Source organism: Staurois parvus, unplaced genomic scaffold (genome assembly GCF_062004578.1).
Source record: "Staurois parvus isolate SC_StPar_1 unplaced genomic scaffold, SC_StPar_1.0 ptg000287l, whole genome shotgun sequence".
NCBI lineage: Eukaryota > Metazoa > Chordata > Amphibia > Anura > Ranidae > Staurois > Staurois parvus.
In genome coordinates this window covers 33,855,833-33,877,926 of record NW_028318083.1, presented here as the reverse complement: position 1 = coordinate 33,877,926, position 22,094 = coordinate 33,855,833, and the positions used below count along the sequence as shown (strand labels likewise).

Genomic DNA, 22,094 nt, shown 5'->3' with positions numbered 1-22,094 from the left:
CTTTTTCTTTTACTTTTAGTGATTTTTGCCACCCCTGATCTATTACTTTGGGGGCCAAAATAAGTTAAGTAGTTCCACCAACCTAAGAGAATCCCCTGTAGTATAGTCCTCTGTCACCCCCAATACTCCGGTATGTTTGACTTTGATTTGTCACCAATGCATCAGATACAACAGAAGTTTAAATGTCCTGCCGTTGCCCATGGCAAATCACCATCACCTTCCGCACCAACAATTCAGGACCGATCAGTCCCTGTTCCCTCCTCAGCTCCTGTCATGGTCTCCGCGTCGTGCTTCCAACACACCTGTGGGGGGGTTCTGTGCATGGTCTGGGGGGTTTCTAGGTCTCCTGAGGATAGTGTCTCAACAAAGGGGGGTCTCTCCAAAGCCCTGTTTCTACTTTATCTGCCAAGCCTCCCTTCTCTCCCGGATTTCACTGGGCTGGGCATCCTCTATTGCCTGGGCACTCCCAACTTCCGCCTCCCGCTCCGGGCCCACCAGGGACCCAGGACTCCTGCACATCTCACGGCCGCTGCTGACTGCAAGTCATCTGCTCTGGGATCCTGGCACCAGGAGAGTCCCCTGCACTTGCAAGCCACCGCCGGGACCTCCCGGCCACTGATGGATACTCCTCACCAGCCAGAGCCTCCCTCAGGTCAGTTCCGGGAAATCTGGTACAAGGCAGTCAGGCACACATAGCCAGCGGGCACCCTGAGCATCACGCTGCTCACGGCACCATGTTCAGGTTCCTCCCTCTCACACCATGCAGTTTTGAAGCTATCCGTTCCAAAAATATTTATCTTGGTCTTATTACTCCAGAGTACAGAGTCCCAGGAGTCTTCTTTTTCAGCATGGGCCCTGGCAAATTCTAGGCGGGCTTTTTTGGAGAGATTTCCTTCGTGGACGACACCCATGCAAGCCATTCGTGTGCAGTGTGCGCCATATTCTGTCATGGGAAACAATCATTCCAGCTTGGCTTTCTACTTTAGCTAACTGCAGTAAACTTGCATGGCGATTTTATTCAACCCTTCTCATCAGGAAACGCTCCTGTTGAGGTGTTAACATCTGTGGAAGGCCTGGACATCTCTGTGAGATGGTTGCAGTTCCATCTTTGTAAAATTTTTTTTGTCACTTTTACTACAGTATTCTTTCTGATAATGATATTGGAAGCAGTTTCTTTGTTAAGTAACACCCTTGTATAATCAACTGTCTGCTGGACACCTGTTTAATGAATAATTACTCACCTGTAGTAGAATGTTTGTTAATTAGGATGGTGTGTCTAAAATTTAGCTTTGCAACATGGTCTTGAATGAATTTGTTAGGAAAAATACTTTTTTGAGTGTGCAAATTAACAAATCTTGTTTGCAATCAGTGGCCCGCATTTGTGGGAGTATTTTGTTGTATAGCGTCCCATAGTAAATCTTGATTCTGAAAGGAAAGTTAAGGTTTTCTGACAAATCTTTTGGGGTGTACTCATTTATGCTGAGCACTGTATTTTTTAGTCGGTGTGAAAGTTATAGAGTCTATAAACTATGGTATACTATATATATTTGAAAATTGTTCAGTCCTGATGTACTAGCTTTATTGAGGTCCTAAAATGCCTTTTTGGAAAGTAGATAGTCCAAGGTATTTAGTGAGAGTCATGGTAAATTTTTTTAAAGCTGCGTTTTTTTTCACAGTTTTTTTGAAAATTAAATGATTTATTTATTTTGCACAACGTTGTAATTTTTTGTCCCCAACATTTATTAAAGTGGAGTTCCAGCTGATTTAAAAAAAAATAAGTCAGCAGCTACAAAAACTGTAGCTGCTGACTTTTAAACTGTCCCTCGGAGCAGCGGTATCCTCACCACGGCTGTTTTCATCAGCTGTCTTCTCTCCCCATCGCCGGCATCTTCAGTGTGGGTACTCGGCTGTGAGAGCTTGCGGCTTCACAGCCGGGTGCCCACTGCGCATGCGTAAGTATCGCTGCTTTCTGAATGGTCCTATAGTCTTTTGGGACCTGTCACAGGTCCCAGAAGACTACAGGGAGGGAGGGGGGAGGAGAGGACAACTACCGCAATCCTTAATGGGGAGCGGGGGACAATGCATTAAAGCGGAACTTCTCCTTTTGGGTGGAGCTCCGCTTTAAGGATTAACAAAATTAAAATAGAAATTTATTGGAGAAGAATTTTTATGCATAAATAGTTCTCATAGTATTGAGACGAGCACCTAGGGGCATAGTAATGGAGAGAGTAAACAAATTCAAAGCAAAAAGTACTTATAAAAGGGACTCACCACAATGTTTTGTCTTGGAAATTCGCTTTTAACTAATTTCTCCTTACCGTGAGTACTCGCAGTTGGATGTGCAGAAATCCCCCATAAAGCTGTGCGAACTTCGCTTATCGCGACTGCAGCTAAACTCCACGTTTCCTGCACCTCCAACTGGTTTAGCTCTGTTGAGATGTGGGGAAAATGGAGCTCCCGTTACCCAGGAATGATCACACGACACTCTCAGGTTGCAGTAGGAATTCACTTTGAGCCTGGCTCCAACCCCAGCCTCTTGTTTTATTCAAAGCACACACACGCCCCCCCCACACAGGGGGGGTGGTCAGGTCAATCCCCTCCCACAGAACAATGTATAGGGGGTGGCTATACACAGAATGTACATCCTGATTGGAGCGTAGCCTTTCCTCTTATCTATACTGGAAGCCAGTTGAACCAGTCCTCCCCTCCCCCATGAGCTCTCTGTGGAGAGCAAACTTCCCATCCTATCAGCTCCTACTAGTATGTCCATTCTCTGTACAAGCATCCCTTAGATTAAACAGTGCCAGTCTGTATCTGAATGGGCCCGATACAATTTTTATTAAAACACATCCATCCAGATACAGTTCAGGTCGGTAGTGGTTGTAGAGATATACATGAGCCTACACGCGGAGTTCGCACTGCCCGGCGCCTGGCTATACGAAGTCCATGTGGTACTATGCTGCTGACATGTGGATACAGGCCCAGGACTACCGCCGGCGGCATTCGCATCGTGGTGGTATACACGCCGGTCTATAAGCGCAGATCTGCCATCTCATCCATTACCGAGCTGAGTACTGTAATATATACATTGTACATGCGTATGGCCTAATTGCAGCCTTCAGAGCTTTAATTAAGCCACACGAGAGACATATAAATAACACTAATATATGACACATTTAAAGTTCAACCTGTAAATACAAAATTTCCATGACAGTTTTCATTTTAACAAGTTATTTCTCACACAAAGCATATAAATACTTACAAGTATCGGGATACCACATTTTCTCCCTACGTCTTCCAGGACAGCCATCTGAGACCTTGGGCTCCTCCCTCCGGGTCAGGAAACACACCATCCCCCATGCCTTTAAAAGGCGGGCCTCCGGGCCTCACATCCAGTTTTTTGTGTTTCCTGAGCCGGAAGGATGCACGCCGTAGGAGCCAGGGTGATCCTCGCACCCTCAGGAAGGCTGGCCTGGAAGGGTGTGGTGCGGTCTGTACCTCCATCCCCGGTGCCTTCCACGTGGTGGGGCTGGCATCTGGTGGTGTCCTTCAGGCCCAGGTGGGTAACCGGCGCTGCCGCATGTCACTGGGGCTCGCCCCGATCGTGGTCTCTCCTCTGACCCGGCATTCAGTTGAATGTGCAGGGGAGAGGCGGGACTTCCGGTTGGGCGCGGCCTTGCGTTCCAGCAACCGGAAGTAGCAGGGCGGATGCGCTCCACAGGCCGGAAGTCCGCCGGTGACGTCAGCGCCGGGCGCCGGAGCCGGCTCCGATCTCCAAGGGCGCGGGCACCACCAGGGGAATTAAAAGCCGGTGGGCGTGCGGAGCGGCGGCGCTGTCTCCACGCCAGGGGGATGATGGAAGCAGGACCTTCTCAGGCTGACCCAGGTCCCGGTACCGGCTCCTCCCAGGTAAGCTTGGGGAGGCTCCCCTTTATGCTATATTCCTGGGGGGGGGTGTTTTTTGGAGGTCCCTTAAGTCCCCGAGGTTGTGGGTGTTAGGGTACGCTGCAATTTTTCCACAGTACTGGATGCAGTGGGGGTCCTGGGATTTTGTTCCTTTCAAGTGCCTAGTTCTGTTTGTTTTTTGTCATTTCTTCTTTAGACTAAAACACAGGACAGGACCCCGGTACAGGCCCCAAAGAGGAGATGTGCAGTGTGTGCGGCCAAGTTAGGCGCAGGTAGTGAGAAGCCTTTATGCCGCAACTGCATTGATGGTCTTGTTAGAGACGAATCTTTTACTACATGCCATAAAGTTTTGTCCTCTATTAAAGAGGATATGTCGGCGACTTTTCAGGCGTTTAGGTCCCTTCTGGATAGGGTTCAGTCTCCTTTGGAGATTGGTTCGCAGTCTGCATTGGGGATCATGCCCTCCCGGCAGGTAGTTCTGGATGAGGAGGAAGACGTTCCTCGATCTCGGACATCCTCCCAGTTAGGTTCAGGGTCCGAGGAGGAGGAAGCCCCCACCTCTTCGGGCTCTAAGTATAGGTTGGCCCTAGAAGAGGTGGACGAGCTTTTGAAAGCTATTTATGAAACTCTGGAGATAGAGGAGGAAGAAGTGACCTTGTCGAAGCATGATCTCATGTATCAGGGGCTTCATGCTAAAAAAGCCAGAGTTTTTCCGGTCCATAGTTCCTTGGTTGAAACTATCAGACAGGAGTGGGAAAGCCCGGAGAGGAGGCCCTTCTTTTCCGGTGTCCTAAAGAGGAGATTCCCCTTTGACGAGGACCCCTCACAACCCTGGAATAAAGTTCCAAAATTAGACGCCCCTTTGTCCAGGATTTCGAAAAGGACGGATCTGGCCTTTGAGGACATGGGGGCCTTGAAGGACCCTATGGACAAGAGGGGGGAAGTTTTGTTGCGAAGAGCCTGGGAATCCTCTTCAGTCAGTTTGAAGCCAGCCCTGTCGGCGACTTGTGTGGCCAGAGATTTGGAGTGCTGGTTAGCCCAACTACAGAATCACCTAGCGGCAGGAACCTCGAGGCAGCAGATCCTAAAATCACTTCCGTTGCTTTTGAAAGCGGCGGGGTTTTTGGCGGACGCCTCGGCAGAATCGGTCAAGCTTGCGGCCAGGTCCTCAGCCCTGGTTAACTCCGCTAGGCGAGCTTTGTGGCTAAAGACCTGGGCGGGGGATTCAGCGTCCAAGTTGCGTTTATGCGCTTTACCATTTTCGGGGGATAACCTTTTTGGCCCAGGCCTGGAGGAGGCTCTTGAGCGTACGGCAGATAGGAAGAGGGCCTTCCCGGAGAGCAGAAAAAAGGTCTTTCCTAGGAAACCCTTTCGGCCTAGAACCCAAGTGCTTCCGAATAGAGAAGTTCAGCCAAAGAAGCATTGGACAGGGCATAAAAACAGAGGCCGGGGAGGGATATTATTCAATCCTCCTCAGGGATCCTCCAAGCCCCAATGACTTGGATGGCCCGGTAGGGGGAAGGTTGGGGTCCTTTCTCCCTCAGTGGGCTTCTATATCTCCGAGCCCCTTCATTTGGAGCCTGATTCAGGGAGGCTACCGGATAGAGTTCGGGGACTGCCCTCCAAACAGGTTCTTAGTTACAGATCTTCCCAGGGACCGCAGGAAGTCTCAGGCGTTATGCGGTCTTATAGGGGAATTGGTGGACCAGAAAGTTCTGGTGCAGGTGCCTCAGAACGAGCGGGGTTCAGGGTGTTACTCTCACGTCTTTGTGGTGGGAAAGCCTTCAGGAAAATTCAGGTTAATCCTGAATCTACGCTCCCTAAATCAGGCTCTAACATACAAGCGCTTCAGGATGGAGTCGTTATATTTGGTAAAGAATATACTGTTCCGGGGGTGCTTCATGGCCACAGTGGACTTGAGAGATGCCTATTTTCACATTCCCATCCACCAGGCAAGTCAGAAGTTCCTGAGGTTGGCCATAAGGATGGGGTCGCAGACCTTCCATTGGCAGTTTCGGGCCTTGCCCTTCAGTCTAGCGTCAGCTCCCAGGATCTTTACAAAGGTTTTAGCAGAAGCTTTGGTTCCTCTGAGGCTGAGATCAATCTTGGTGGTTCCTTACCTGGACGACTTGCTTCTGGTGGCCGGGTCTCGGCAACAGTTGCTCGAGCACCTAGCAGTAGTCCAGGACCTCCTGCAAGGTCTGGGCTGGCTTATCAACAGGGAAAAGTCGTCTTTGGTACCTGCACAGAGGGTGGTTTACCTAGGGTATGAGATCTCTTCTGTAGAGGAAAAGATTTTTCTGCCACGGGAAAAGTTCGAGAAGATGAATCGAGTGTTGTTAGGGTTGCAGTGCAACCTGACTGTTTCGGTGAGGGAGGTCGCAGGGGCAGTGGGTCTTATGACATCCTGCTTTCCGGCGGTTCCATGGGCAAGATTTCACCAGAGACCGCTCCAGGCCTTCTTGTTGAAGGAATGGGACGGAAATGTCTCAGAGCTGGAGCGGCAGGTCCGGCTTCCGTCCAGAGTCAAGAGATCTCTGTGGTGGTGGCGAACGGAGAGAAACTTGACCAGGGGTCTGGATTGGAGCCCATCGGATCCACTCATTGTAACCACAGACGCCAGCAGTTTTGGTTGGGGGGCTCATCTACAAGGGAGAACGGCCCAGGGGAGGTGGTCCCAGGAGGACTCCTTGAAGCCCTCAAATCAGCGGGAGCTGTTGGCGGTCGGGAAAGCCTTGGAGGTTTTTCAGGCAGGCTTGAGGGGCCTTCATGTTCAGGTTCGTTCAGACAACATGGCAACGGTAGCTTATGTGAACAAACAGGGGGGGACAAGGAGTCCTTCGCTGCAGAGGATCGCGGGCAATATTCTGACCTGGGCAGAACAGAACCTGCGTTCAATTTCGGCGGTACACTTAAAAGGTTCTCAGAATTCGCTTGCGGATTTCCTGAGCCGAAGGCCACTCTCCCACGACGATTGGTCGCTCAACCAAGAGGTGTTTCAGGAGTTGGTGTCCAGGTGGGGGAAACCGGAAGTGGATCTCTTTGCGTCACGGGAGAACAGGAAGGTCGACCAGTTCTTTACCCTAAACTCGCGAGAGCAGAGCTTGGGGATAGACGCTCTGTCGACCACCTGGGATTTCGGGCTGGCCTATGCGTTCCCTCCAATCAGGCTGATTCCAGCGGTCCTGCAAAAATTTTTCGAGGAAAGGTCGGATCTACTCTTGATCGCTCCTTTCTGGCCGAGAAGGCCATGGTTTTCCCTACTGAACAGGCTGGCGTCAGCTTGCCCATATCCCTTGCCGGAAAGGGCAGATCTGATTGCGCAGGGTCCGCTTTTGCATCCGCGAATCAAGACGTTGCGATTGACGGCCTGGTTCTTGAGGAACAGATCCTCAGAGCCAGGGGGTTCTCGGATCATGTAATAAAGACTTTGGTGGGCTGTCGCAAGCCGGTAACCAGAGCCATTTATTCCAAGGTCTGGAAAAGATTTGCCTCGTGGTGTTCGGACCGACCAGGGCCCCTGGACATTCCGATGGTTTTGGATTTTTTTCAGGAGGGGGCAGATAGAGGACTCTCGATCAGCACCTTGAAAGTACAGGCTTCCGCTTTGAGTATTTTTTTGCAGTGCTCTTTGCAACAAAATCCCTTTGTAATTGATTTTTTTAGATCCCTCTCCAGGGCTAGGCCTGCTAAGGTGGGAGGTTGTCCGAGTTGGGATCTGTCTCTGGTCCTAAGGGCTTTGGTTCGAGAACCTTTTGAGCCTTTAGAGGAGTCAGCTTTCAAGTTTTTGACCTTAAAGGTAGTTTTTTTGGTAGCAATCACATCGGCCCGTAGGGTGAGTGAGCTTAAGGCGCTCTCAATTAGGGAGCCTTACTTGACCATTCTTAAGGACAGGGTGGTGCTTAGGACTGATCCGGGATTCCTTCCTAAAGTATCCTCTTCTTTTCACAGGTCGCAGGATATTGTTCTGCCGACCTTTTGTTCTTCCTCTGAAGGTAAAGAGGAAGACAGCCTAGGTTTGCTGGATGTAAAGAGGAGTCTTGTAATTTATTTAGACAGGTCCAGGGAATTTAGGAAATCTGATTCCCTTTTTGTTTTGTTTTCAGGGCAGAGAAAGGGGTTAGCAGCATCTAAAGCCACGATAGGCAGGTGGATTAGGCTGGCTATTGGGGAATCTTACAAGGTTTTGGGGATTCCACCTCCTTTTGTTAAGGCCCACTCAACTAGATCCTTGGCAGCGTCCTGGGCGGAGAGAGCCGGGGCTTCGCCGGAGGAGATCTGTAAGGCAGCCACTTGGTCGAGGTTTTCCACCTTCGTGAAGCATTATCGCTTGGATATCCTGTCAGATAAGGAACAGGCGTTCGGACGCAAGGTCCTCCAGGCGGTGGACCCACCCTAAGGGGGTAAGTTCTCGTTTATCGTCTCAGATGGCTGTCCTGGAAGACGTAGGGAGAAAACCAGAGTTAGACTTACCGGTAACTCCTTTTCTACGAGTCTTCCAGGACAGCCGGTAATTCCCACCCTTCTAATGTACAACCGAGAGAGTTAAGGTTGACTGCATGAAAATTGTATTTACCTATATTTGTGTCTTTCAGTGGCTTCCGCTAGTTCTCTTTTAATAACTGGATGTGAGGCCCGGAGGCCCGCCTTTTAAAGGCATGGGGGATGGTGTGTTTCCTGACCCGGAGGGAGGAGCCCAAGGTCTCAGATGGCTGTCCTGGAAGACTCGTAGAAAAGGAGTTACCGGTAAGTCTAACTCTGGTTTTTTTTTATAGCCTAGCCACATAGAGGGGCCAAAATCAGAGTAGCAACTTCGTACATTTCAGCGGTATAAATTACACATCTAAATCCTGACTACCTGTTACATTTTGGAGACCCTGGAGCACTAGGACAGTGGAAATGCCCACAAAATGAACACATTTTGGAAAGCAAACACCGCAAGGTATTTTCTAAGCGGCATGTTGAGTCTTTTGAATATTTAATTTTTTGCCAAAAGTTTTTGAAAAATGCTGAATGAAAATGGAAATTAATTTTTTTTACATAAAGTTTTTCAATTTAAGAAGATATTTTTCACACATAGCATTGGCATACTTACACCCCAAAGCACATCCTTCTACTCCCTCCGAGTATGTCGATACCACATGTGAGAGGCTTTCAATGTTTGGACTGAATATTGATATTTTATCTTGTTTATTGCACAAATCAACCAATTGTGTCAAAATCAATGTAATGTAATGGTCTCCTCTACATGAATGGTAAGGGAATATAGCTTAGTGTAGCGTCGCCTATTGAAGAGAAGTCCCCGTTCCTATAAGCCAAGCAAGCCTAGCCTACTGGTACGTGGCTGCCCCCAGGAAAGCCATGCTCACTGGCCAGGAAGTATAGGAGACTGAAGAATGAGTGAAAGAGTTCTTGTGGTTTTAGGAGTGCAGTTGTTGACAGTGGATGACTGGGGCTGGTGTCTCTCAGGAATATAGTCAGTCAGACGTGCAGATTGGTCAGTTAAGGCCACAGGTAGAGGTATGGTCAGCAAATGGGCAAAAGATTGGTTCAGGCAGAAATGTGGTCCATAAAGGCCAGGTTTAGTACAGGTGGCAGGCAGAGACAACACTGCATTGGTGTGGTGGCGATCAGGAAGACTGTTTCTGAACTGCACTGCACTGAGGACTAGTAAAGCCCATCATTCTGCTGTTTTCAGAAAAAAAAAATAAGGCCTTTAACCACCTCCCGCCTGCCATATAGTAATATGACGGGCGCAAGGTGGTTCTCTCGTTCTGGGAGGACGAGAGAACCACCCATTCTCCTCCCATTCTCACTGCGCATGCGTGGCTCAGGGAGCGTGCAGCGCGGCGATCAGCTGTGCGCTGTGTCCCTTGGACACAGCAGATCACCAATCACGGAAAGAGCTGAAGATGTCAGCTCGGTCATGTGATCAGCTGTGTCCAATCACAGCTGATCACATGTAAACAGGGAAACGCTGACAGCTCGAGAGGAGAGGAGAGCCGGTAATCGGCTTTCCGCGGAGGGGACATGTACACTGATCATCAGGGCACTGATGATCAGTGTAGCTCCAGCAGTGCCACCTGTCAGTGCCTTGTGTCAGTGCTCATCAGTGCCACATATCAGTGCCTACCAGTGCACATCAATGCCACATATCAGTGCACATCAGTGCCAGTCAGTGCCACCTATCAGTGCTGCCTAACAGTGCCACCTATCCATGCCAGTCAGTGCCGCCTATCAGTGCTGCCTTTCAGTGCCCGTCAGTGATGCCTGTCAATGCCCATCAGTGCCACCTACCAGTGCCTCCTCATCAGTGCCCATCACTGCCACCTACAGTTGCAAGAAAAAGTATGTGAACCCTTTGGGATTACGTGGAGTTTTGCATGAATTGGGCATAAAATGTGCTCTGAACGTCATCTAAGTCACAACAATAGAAGAACACAGTCTGCTGAACATAATACTACACAAACATTAGATGTTGTTATGGTTTAATTGCACATAACATGTAAACATTCACAGTGCAGGGAGGAAAAAGTATGTGAGACCCTAGCTTAATGACTTCTCCCAGAGCTAATTGGAGCCAGGAGTGAGCCAACCTTGACTCCAATCAGTGTGATGATATTGGATGTGTTGCTGACAGCTGTCCTGCCCTTAAAAAACACACATCTGTTTTGGGTTTACTGGTTTCAAGAAGCACTGTCTGATGTGAACCATGCCTCGCAGAAAAGAGCTCTTAGAAGACCTACGATCAAGAATTGTTGACTTGCATGAAGCTGGAAAGGGTTTTATAAGTATCTCCAAAAGCCCTGATGTTCATGTGTCCATGGTAAGACAGACTATCTACAAATGGAGAAAGTTTAGCACTGTTACTACTCTCCCTAGGCGTGGTCGTCCTGTAAAAATGACTGCAAGAGCACAGCGCAGAATGCTGCATGAGGTAAAGAAGAATCCCAGAGTGTCAGCTAAAGACCTACAGAAATCTCTGGCACATGCTAACATTTTTGTTGACACCTCTACAATAAGGAAAACATTAAACAAGAATGGAGTACATGGGAGGACACCACGGAGGAAGCCATTGCTGTCCAAAAAGAATATTGCAGCACGTTTGAAGTTTGCAAAAGAGCACCTGGATGTTCCACAGCACTACTGGCAAAATATACTGTGGACAGATGAAACCAAGATTGAGTTGTTTGGGAAGAACACACAACACTATGTGTGGAGAAAAAAAGGCACAGCACACCAACATCAAAACCTCATCCCCACTTTAAAACATGGTGGAGGGAGCATCATGGTTTGGGGCTGCTTTGCTGCCTCAGGGCCTGGACGGATTGTTGTCATCGATGGGAAAAAGAATTCCAGAGTTTATCAAGACATTTTGCAGGAAAACGTACGACCATCTGTCCGCCAACTGAAGCTCCACAGAGGATGGGTGATGCAACAGGACAATGACCCAAAGCATACAAGTAATTCAACAAACCAATGGCTGCAACAGCACAGAATACGCCTTCTGGAGTGGCCCAGTCAGAGTCCTGACCTCAACCCGATTGAAATGCTGTGGCATGACCTTGAGAGAGCGATTCACACCAGACATCCCAAGAATATTGCTACACTGAAACAGTTTTGTGAAGAGGAGTGGTCCAAAATTACTCCAGATCGTTGTGCAGGTCTGATCTGCAACTACAGGAAACGTTTGGTTGAGGTTATTGCTGCCAAAGAAGGGTCAACCAGTTATTAAGTCCAAAGGTTCACATACTTTTTCCTCCCTGCACTGTGAATGTTTACATGTTATGTGCAATTAAACCATGGCAACTTCTAATGTTTGTGTAGTATTATGTTCAGCAGACTGTGTTCTTCTATTGTTGTGACTTAGAGGACGTTCAGAGCACATTTTATGCCCAATTCATGCAAAACTCCACGTAATCCCAAGGGGTTCACATACTTTTTCTTGCAACTGTATCAGTGTCCATCAGTGCAACCTATCAGTGCCCATCAGTGCAGCCTCATTAGCGCACATCAGTGAAGGAGAAAAATCATTTATTTACAAAAATTTTTAACAAAAACTAAGAAAAAACATTTTTTTTCAAAATTTTCAGTGGTTTTTGGTTTGTTTAAGAAAAAATAAAAAACCCAGAGGTGATTAAATACCACCAAAAGAAAGCTCTATCTGTCACAAAAAAATGATAAAAATTTCATATGGGTACAATTTTGTATGACCGTGCAATTTTCATTCAAAGTGTGAGAGCGCTGAAAGCTGGAAATTGGCCTGGGCAGGAAGGGGGTATAAGTGCCCTGTAGGCAAGTGGTTAAAGAAAAGAATACAGTCCCTACAGTCAAACATGGTGAAGGTTCACTGATTGTTTTGGGGTTGCTTTGCTGCTTCTGGCACTGGATGCCTTGACTGTGTACAAAGCATTATGAAATCTGAAGACTGCCAAAGAATTCTTGGGTGCAGTGTAGGGCCCAGAAAGTTGGGTCTCCAACTGAGTTCATGGGTTTTAAAGCAGGACAATGATCCAAATCACACATCAAAAAGCACCCAGAAGTGGTTTAAGACAAAGAACAGGAGAGAGAACACCTGTGGAGAGATCTCAGAACAGCAGTTGGGAAAAGGAACCCTTCCAATCTGAGAGACCTGGTGTAGTTGGCAAAAGAAGAGTGGTCCAAAATTCCAGTAGAGAGGTGTAAGATACTCATTGATGGTTATAGGAAGTCATTGATTTCATTTATTTTTTTTTCCAAGGGGTGTGCTACCAGATATTAAATTGAGGGTGTGACGGGCACGGGTTCAGACCCCAGACCTTCTCACCAAACTCGTGACCGAAGGACTAGCCAATCTAAAACTGCGATGTCACGTGCGTAACAATGCCTCCCTCCTGACGCAACCGACCTCTGCCCAGAGGTTCACCTTGGGTTGACAGGGTGCCATTGCACTGCGGGAAAACCAGGTTCCTTCTGTTGTGCCGACCAAGCGAGTGGTCACAGGGGAGCACCAGTCATCTGTGACTATCCGGATATCGTGGCGAATGCCGGGGAGCCCACCTGTTCACAAAACACTTCGGCTCAGGGGTGTCATCTGCTAACATATTGAGATGTAGCTTTTTGTCGAGGTAGAGAATGAGCTTTCCCTCTCCCATCTCCTTCCTCTAAGCCAGGGCTACATCTGACCCGAAGGTAGTGGCGCCTGTGTGCACCGGAACCGGACAGGCGAGTTCTGGAAATTGCTGCCGGATGGGTCTACAGGTACCTTCGTCCAAGATGAATAGTCCTCTTTACCTACTAGCATCCAGGACACCAGTTCCGTCAGTTTCCTGTCTGCTAGGTCAGTCACAGGTCCAGCTGAGCCATGATAGTTGCACCAAGGCGTCTTTCCGTAGCCAGCTGCATCCAAAACTGACGAAACCTGCTTCTTGACCTGGGGAGTCGGCCAGGCCATAACTGCCTCAGTCTCCCCATTCCCAGACCTCTGGGGGTCTCTTCCTACCAGTGGTTCCCAAAGCTGAACCACTGACATGCCCCTCTGACAGTTACCATTCTCAACTGTCAGACTAGGCACGGGCAGTTTGTTCCTGACTAGTGACAGGGGCCCGAGTTGCTCTTCCCAGACAGGGCCGAACACCGCAAGGCCCCTAAAGTGGGCAACTACACCCAGTCCCATTCCACATTGTAGGCCATTCCTAACCCCGGGGGAGGTGGTTGGTGCATTCTCAACCCCAATTCGCTTTCCCAAAAATTCAGGCAAGCCACAAGGGGTGGTGAAGGCTGGCTCGTCCTGAGCCTCCTGGGTTAGACATTGTGGCCCAGACCCTCTGCTCAGGTCCATGATGGTTAGACAGCGGGCCCCTTCCGGATGCTTCATTACCTCATGGCTCCTGGGCATTGGGGTAGGCCACAACCACGGGGCTGGCGCTCAGTTTTCCAAGGTCCTCACAAAGTCTGTCTGGTCATCTGATCCTGTTTGGGGACCAAGACTACCGGGGATGTCCAGACTCTAGCTGACCCCTGGATTCCTGACGGCACCATTCCCTCTGTCTCTTTGGCCCGTTCAGTCTGCGCCTCCTGTGATATGAGGTTGGCTGAAGGCATGGAGGAAAGAGACACCCTGCCATCCAACTCCTGAACAGCACGGCGAGCTCTCCCCGGGTTTTCCTGAACTCTGACACCATCTCTCATAGTCCTTGCCAGCAGCTCCTGTACCTGAATGGAAAGGAGAGGTGATTGGAGCTGAAGGCCGCAGCCCCCTCTCGGAGACCCGCTGATCAACTCCAATGAGGCCCCTTGCACTTCCAATCCAGGTGTGCTGTCACTGCCTAGGACACGTTTGTCTGCCTGGTGACACACCAGGACAGGTCAGATCATATGGCATGCTTTTAGTCTACGTGTCAGGCCTTTGTTTATCTTTCTCAGCAGGGAAGCTCACAGCTCACAGCTATCTGGCTGCCGAGGTCCATGTGTAAATTGCTTTCCAGTGCTGCCTTACACGTGGAACTACAAGTCCGAGCCGGCAGTCCAGTACTATGCAAGGACAACGCCTGGACACTTATCATGGTAGAATCCTTTGGGCCTAGGCAAGGAACAGGCCTATCCAGACCATCCCTTTGCTCAGCCCCCAGAGATTGTACCTCTGCCCCCTTCACAGCACTGTGGTTGACCCCCAACAATGAAAATGCATAATTTTTATCTTCATGACCATCATCATCATTAGCATTATCAACATTATCATCAACGTGATTGACATTATCAATATCAGCATCATCATTATCAACAGGTACGTTTCTAATGTCCATGACACAAGAGTTTGATACCTCCCCATACAAGGGGATTTCATCTTGTTCTCCAGCTAATGAAGAATCTTGCCACCCACTCCATTCCCAGCCCCCTCCCTCTGTCCATCCACAGGTTGCCCAGACATTACCCCAACATCTGCACACAGTACCTCGGCATGTCCAGAGAGTTCCAGGGAGGCCTTCAGGGTATTCTCGGCAGGGGCGTAATAAGAAACAAGAGTACCCAAATCGGCACCCAACAAAACAGGTGTGGGAATTTCATCTGAGACCCCCACCTCCCTCATCCCCCTTCCCGCATCCCAATCGATGAATACCTTTGCACAGGGTATGCGTGAACGGGTCCCCCCAACTCCTGTGAGTGTAAGGAACTTCCCTGGGAGGTTCCTTGGCTTAATCACCTCTGGCCGGATCAAGGTGACTTCTGCTCCGGTGTCCCGGAAACCAGTTACAGACCGGTTGCCCACAGTGACTGGCTGCAAGTTGGTGGGGGTTACCCGCATCTTCCTGCGGACAAACAGCACTGAAGAAAGTTGCTGGCCAGATGATGTCATCTGCTTCTGCTCAGGACACCGCGTCCTGAGATGTCCAGCTTTCCCACAGGTGAAACATCTGCGGTTGTCAGTCAGGAATGGCTTGGCCCCAGGTGCTGCAAGTGTTGGGCGAGGGGGAGCTTGACTCACCGACGTAAGAGGGGTTGCTAGGGGCGATTTCCATCCTTTCCAGCCATTCGCAGGAGCCTTGCGAGGGACAGAGACCCGTGTATGAACGTAGGTACCTGCCAAATCGGCTGCAGCTTTAGGCTGGTTCTCTTTCTAAGACAAACTGTCTGACGTCTGCCAGGCAGATATGCAGGAGCTGATCTCATATCATGAAATCTTCCAAAGACTCGTAGGAGTCACCTTTCAGTCCTTTAGTCCACTGTCGGAATGTGGTGCGTAAGCGATTCCCCACATCCGTGTAAGAGTCCCCAGGTCCCTTTTACATGGACTTGAACCGCTTACGGTACACTTCCGGGGTCATCTGGTACTTCCGGATGATGGCATTGTCATCCTGCCCCTCTGGCATTTCAACAAACGTATCCAGGGCCTTGCCTCGTAGCCCTGGTGTCAGGTACCGAGCCCATTGAGCTGAGGGCACATGGTACTGACGGCTTGTTTTTTCAAATGACAGTAAATACGTGTCGATGTCATTATCTTTGGCCATCACTGGAAACTTGGCGGATATGCCCACGGCCAAAGTGGCATCCTTGTGCTCTAGGGACTCGGGGTTCTGCACCTGTCGCTGTGGCTGGAGCCTCGCCATCTCCAGCTCGTGCCGGCGATCAGCTTCCCTCTGCACCGCCTCTCTCTCTCAGCTTCTCTTTCAGCTTGGTGTTCCACAGCTTCTCTGTCAGCCTGGCGTTCCGCAGCTTCTCTGTCAGCCGCTGCTTGGCGTTCCGCAGCCTCTCTGTCAACTGCTGCTTGGCGTTCCGCAGCCTCTCAGCCTGGCGTTCCATGAACCGCAGGTATGCCTCAGGATCTGTCTCCTTGATGCGTTCCAGGGCTTCCTGCATCTGAGGAGAGTCTCTGCTGGTTACAGGCACTCCAGTGCTGGCCCGCTCGGGCGGTGGTGTGATGATAACATTCGGTGATCCTCCAGTTTCAGTCTCTGTATTCCTATCCTGCGAGGCCATCCCTGAGCCACTGGGATCGGATGTAGCGGGAACCCCGTCATGGTCAAGTTCCCCCGAGTTCTGCTCTGCTCGGATATCATACTCCCATAGGTCCCGAATCAAATCTTCACAATTTTTGCGACCGACGTCCATTCGTCGTGAGGTACATTCCGCCTTCAAATCACTTTTGCTCATTTTCTCGTATTCTGCTGCACCAGGCATAATTGCAAGCAAAGATAGAATAGAAAGTAGAAAAAGGAAGGAGCTGTTGCTATATGTCTCTCTCCCCCCCCTCTCTCTCTCTCTCTCTAAAATATAGATATATATATAGATATATATAGATATATATATATATATATATATATATATAAAATATGCACCGCTTGTTTCTAAGGACTGTTTCCACAAAGGTTACAATCCTGCAGTGCAGAGCTCATTTTTAACACTGCACTGAAGCTCTTAATGCAACTATCCCACGTACGCTGCCAACAATATGTGACGGGCGCGGCGTCAGACCCCAGACCTTCTCACCAAACTCGTGACCGAAGGACTAGCCAATCTAAAACCGCGATGTCACGTGCGTAACATTGACACGCCCAGCTGCACCCTGCACAACGATTTTCCAGCTAATTGAACCACAATCGATGTACCTGCAGCCTGGGAGCGTTTGTTACTGGGTCAGGTTAATTACGCAATTAACCCTTCACACTGCCACCACCTCCTTTTTATACTGAGAAAGAGGAAACTCGGCAATACACTAGGATGATTGGTTAACCGTCAGTATCCCGCTATCTCTACAGACCGGTTATACAGAGGGTTAAATACTCATAGTAGCGCTCTTCAGCGGCAGGGATTCGTAAGTTACATTCAGGAGCTATGGAAACAGTTCAACACTTTTAGAAAGTAAGATTTATTACCAAAAGGTTAAAAGGGTGCAGTAAAAATATTTACAGCAAGAAGATGTAACATACATACATACATATATATATATATATATATATATATATATATATATATATACACACAGAGCACAACAGCATAGCAAACAGATAACAGAAAGAAGTTTAGGTAAATAAGTACTTGCCAAACAAATGCCTGGGGTTAGGCAGTTTCAAGTCTGATGAGCTAAAAAGGATTTCTGGTCTCACACTCGGTTTCGTTGTTGCACCGAGATTCTCCTTTGCTTTCTGTCCGATAGATGTTATATCGAAGACAGTCCTCACTACTCTGACTACACCCAAAACATAGCTTCTTTTTCTACACAACATCAACTGGTATCTTCACTACCTTATTTGGCAAGAGGATTGTTTAAACAGCTACACTGAACGCATTCCTGAGGGAGGGGGCGGAATGAGGGGGATACAGAAGACTTCTTAATACAGTGAGAGCCTGTGCCTGGCTCTTGCATGCACAATACTACACCTCCCCCCCTCAGGTGATGGCATATGAGTTTAAGAGCAATACCAAAATGTAGAGGTTTGGGGTAAAATGGAGAACCGCACCTCTCCCTGTGGGCATGATTGTGACAGAGGGTGCAAATAATTTTGTCCAGTCCATTTTTGGAGTTTTGCGTGGAATTTGTCAGATTTGGCTTTTTGTTTCTACACTTTTTTGTGTCATACTAATACAAACAAAATAAATAAACATGCGAATGCCTAAACATTTGTAATTGCAACAGTTTTCTGAGTGAAGTGGTACATTTCTGACAGAAATGCAGGGGTGTCAATATTTTTGGCCATGACTGTAACAGCAGTACAAACACATAACATTAATTCACAGTGTCAATGCTGCAGTTGTGTTTGTTGCTTTCTTACTAGAAGATGTATTTGTGTAGTAACAGCAATAAGTCCTAAACCCATGCTGCAAGATTGTCATTCTCCTTGTATGCCTAGAAACACATCCTTTCTCCTTTTATACAATTTGCATTAGCCCTTTTACATGGTGCAATGACAATTTAGAATGTCACCAAATTAATGATTAATTTAGTTTTATCTGCATCATTTAAATAAACTAGAGTTTCTCTGGGTGATTGATGAGATGTGATTGCTGTTAGCTGCAGTCTCAACCTGCTTTTGACATTTAAACATATAAAGCTGACTAGATATAACCATTCAGGTGCTAAATATATTTTACATCTACTTCTGCTGCTAGAAATGGAAGTATTAAGAGATCTAGCCTCATTGTCATTGAACTGTGAAATATTCAACCTTGTCTGCCCGTGCTTAGTACTGTTGACTTTTTTATTTCTTTCAGAAGATTAAAATTAAATGCTTCATTTTTTCGTCAGCTTTTGGGAATTACATTGAAATTTAAGACTTTCAGATTTTACTGAGAACTTCATTTCAACAGAGCATTTCCTACAGGATGGTCTTATTTTCAAGGGCACTGTGCACAGAGATATTGATCAATTCTGATAGAGGGTAAATTCTGTCTTATCAAAGCCGTCAACGTATACTCATTAGTGGTCCTATATTTCATAGGTGGATTTCGTGGAGCGAATGGAGTACTTCACTAAACATAAGCTGTACGTAATATGGTGCATACATAACCGCACTGTATTGAAGTTACATTTAACAGCTTGCCATATTATGCTGGAGCTGTAATACATTGTGAATCCGTTTCCTTGGTTCTTTCTTTTGTTATTATTTTTTCATTGGGTATTTTTTTCATTATTCTTGAAAGTGCTCAATATGGATTGGAAATCTAATCACATATTTGAAACCATGGGATCTTTGACCTATAAAACCTGGCCAGGGTGTAGATCTATTGGCCTTTCTACCTCCACTATGCTGTAAAATAACTGGTTAATCATAACACTTCCATCTTGTTTCATATATCTACTCAATGCTAGGCATTCAATAATAAAGTTTGTGCTTGAAATAAATAATAACCAAAAATGTCAATACTTCTGGTTTCCAGAATAATCATAAATTCTAGGCTATAAAACAGTCGTAAAGGCATAATATTTTATCCACAGTATATTCACACATTGCATGTCATTACAATAGCAGAGTGATGAATCACCCCTGCTGTGTGACAGGAAAAATCTGAAATAACTGTGCCGATGTGAAACGTTGGAAACTTGGAACTATGCTGGTGAATTGAGCACAAATTTAGAATTTATTTCTACTTGGTTTCTAACTATATAGTTGATCTTTTTTACCCTTCATGTTTTTCTGGAAATATATTTAGATATTTGGATGTTTATACAATTTATTTGTTTCATAGGGGCATGTTCATTCTGGTCCAAATATGACTATGAAAAGTGTCCTTTCTTTAGTTTGGATAAAAGAATGCTATTAAGACCATGCAGTTTTTTCAGTATGGCAGTTCAAGAGTAAAGTATGCAACCAGTTAAATTAAAGTTTTTCCCTGTGTTATTTGGAGGACACTGGACTTTACTACTTTATGTGTTGGTATTGCCGCCACCTTTAGGAGGTTTTAACACTATGTAAATTGAAAAAAAATACAGCTTCATCTAGTGGCTGTAACCCTGCACACGCTCATAAATTTGGTTTTTGCTCAGTGTCTTGAGGAGGTAGGGCATGTCTGTCTAGCTCTGCTGGATCTAAACTTTGCTTCTGAAGATTATTCTGTGAGACCAGACAAGGTACTGGACAGTCACCACAGCAGACAGTGATTCACAATGTCTTCCTTAAATACTAAATGAAACGTTTATTGTGGTAGCTCTGTCTAATTAGTAGTCATTGCATTAGCTGGGGTCAGTGTTTTCACAGTTTGTGACCAGGCTGCTTGTATTGTGTGGTGTCATATTAAATAACTAAATCTGGAAATTCATAACAGTGTTTCTACTTGGTTCCAGTGCCTGAACAGGTTTTTAATCATAGGCTGGCACCGAAGACCTGCTGTAATGGTAAGGCTGTCCACAGAGCTCTACTGTGCCCCTGGGTGTGTTTTTTTTTCTGCCTATAGGAGTTTCATTTCTTTTATCGTGTGCTGGAACCACATGTTTTACTGGCTCTCCTATGCTATTTTCCTGTCATTGCTTCTGTTTTTAACTCTCTTCTGGCATGTTTCTGTGACCCTCTTCATTTTGATGAAGGTTTCACAGGAAGTAAGCGGGGCATGTCCTACAATGCGGCTAAGGTTGCCACATGTTCTGGGAAACAATACCTGCCTTAGCTTTCCTAATAATGGCATTGGCAACAAGTCCTATATTACCAGCTAGGTCAGTAAAATACTGGTTGGTGGCATCCCTAGATTTTGCACAGCTACTGTAGGCTTACACATGTGGTCTCTCTCCTGCTAAAAACACCACGCTATCCTCAGCCCTGGAACATCTCAAAGGGCAAAAGGCTTTTCCATTTTATCACCCTTGCACTACCCTTCTGTTTGCAGAGTTACTGTAGTGCTTGAAGTCTGTCTCCGAGTGGTGACCTTGTGACTGGCTGTTTCCTTACTTTTGGCAATGTGTCTGACACTAAAAAAAGAGGACTAGTCACCATGTTAACATAGACAAACCCTCACAGCAAAACTTATTTTCTTCCTGTGCTAGGTGTTAACTTAAAGTTGACAGTGCTCCAGCTGAATTACTGTTCCTCTGAACTTCCCACTTCTGCATCTTTTTTTGACCCATCTCTGGAGCTAAAATATTTGGCTACAGCTAGCACTTTGGGTTTGCAATCTCTACTTCTGGTGCTAAAGGGTTTTGTGTCTCAACTATCCTAGGTGTAAGTCCCAGCTTCAATCACCTGCCCAAGCCATTGGGATCACAAAGTATTCATCAACGTATTACACCCTGACTCAGACTTTGTCTTACCTGCTCTACTGGAAGCCTTGCTGTGCAGTTCTTAGGATTATTTACTGCCCTTCCCCTACTGAAGGCTGGGTATGGGAAGTGCTATCTGTGAGATACAATATACAATTTTTATTACTGAGTGTCGCAAGGGGTAATTGGTTATTCACAATAAGGAGAAATTCAGAGATGGAAGTCTTCTGTCTATCCTGGACCTCAGTATCCTAAAAAAAAAGAAAACCGTTCATGTAACCAAAACTTCCACATGGACCTGGTTTGTTAGAAGGTGGCTTTTCTTCACCAAGGCCCTTGATAGATATTCAAGATACTTATCTCCATGTTACCAGATTCTCTGGTCACCTGTGCTTTTTATACTTTGTCATGGGGAACATCATTTTTTTTGGTTTATGCAAAATAAAAATCCTTCAAGTTACATTTAATAAAATATGAACAAATGTAGGTAATTTATGTAATATGAACACCAGATAACAATAAAAACTTAGTTAAGACTCAATGTGTTCTGTAGGACAATCCAGCAATACAATTGCCATAATGCAAAAAAACTAAATAAAATACTTCAATACATTTTTATTGAAGGTCACAAATAATATATGTAAAATGTAAAAAAACTTTTAGCTAAAAGTATACATAAAATATAACCACTCCCCTTCTCTATCTCTTACACTCCAAATCATTATATATATTTACAGTACCAGAATGTATAAATGTATAAAGTCCACAATATACTTGAATATCTTTATATAAATGGACTAGTAGCAAGCTCAAATAATCTTCATATATCACTTTGGGTATGGTGAAAAAATGTTGGTAATCTTTATAAAGGCTTGGAGTTGAGTTTAAACTAAGTTTTTATTGTTATTGTGCTACTTCTCTTCTGATTGTCCACAGCCCCATAAGTGTTTACCAAGGTCCAAGCTTCAGTCCTGGTGCTTCTGATGACCAGGGGCATCTTAATCATTACCTATTTACCAGACTA

The 22,094-nt window shown here is 46.6% G+C and overlaps 3 protein-coding genes across 3 annotated transcripts in view; all 3 read left to right on the top strand.

The window, feature by feature from the left end:
- ZNF407 (zinc finger protein 407) overlaps positions 1–22,094 on the top strand; it is a 626,056-nt gene that overhangs the window by 35,956 nt on the left and 568,006 nt on the right. The gene's annotated exons all lie outside the window — the stretch shown is intronic.
- On the top strand, positions 3,709–5,414 carry LOC149458483 (uncharacterized). Its single transcript, XM_089682142.1, has 2 exons — positions 3,709–3,909; positions 4,103–5,414. The coding sequence occupies exons 1-2, from the start codon at positions 3,709–3,711 to the stop codon at positions 5,402–5,404; spliced, it is 1,503 nt and encodes a 500-aa protein (XP_089538268.1). The 3' UTR covers positions 5,405–5,414.
- On the top strand, positions 5,760–7,737 carry LOC149458482 (uncharacterized). The gene is made up of 3 exons (XM_089682165.1): positions 5,760–5,889; positions 6,097–6,188; positions 6,657–7,737. The coding sequence occupies exons 1-3, from the start codon at positions 5,760–5,762 to the stop codon at positions 7,326–7,328; spliced, it is 894 nt and encodes a 297-aa protein (XP_089538291.1). The 3' UTR covers positions 7,329–7,737.

What these genes read in the sequence shown, in the direction of transcription:
- LOC149458483 (XM_089682142.1), top strand. Translation starts at nt 3,709, where the DNA reads ATGCGCTCCACAGGCCGGAAGTCCGCCGGTGACGTCAGCGCCGGGCGC. An exon ending in CCGGTACCGGCTCCTCCCAG is followed by an intron (nt 3,910 to 4,102) that starts GTAAGCTTGGGG and finishes TTTCTTCTTTAG; the next exon opens with ACTAAAACACAGGACAGGAC.
- LOC149458482 (XM_089682165.1), top strand. Translation starts at nt 5,760, where the DNA reads ATGGAGTCGTTATATTTGGTAAAGAATATACTGTTCCGGGGGTGCTTC. An exon ending in GTTCCTGAGGTTGGCCATAA is followed by an intron (nt 5,890 to 6,096) that starts GGATGGGGTCGC and finishes TAGTCCAGGACC; the next exon opens with TCCTGCAAGGTCTGGGCTGG. An exon ending in TAGGGTATGAGATCTCTTCT is followed by an intron (nt 6,189 to 6,656) that starts GTAGAGGAAAAG and finishes GAGGTTTTTCAG; the next exon opens with GCAGGCTTGAGGGGCCTTCA.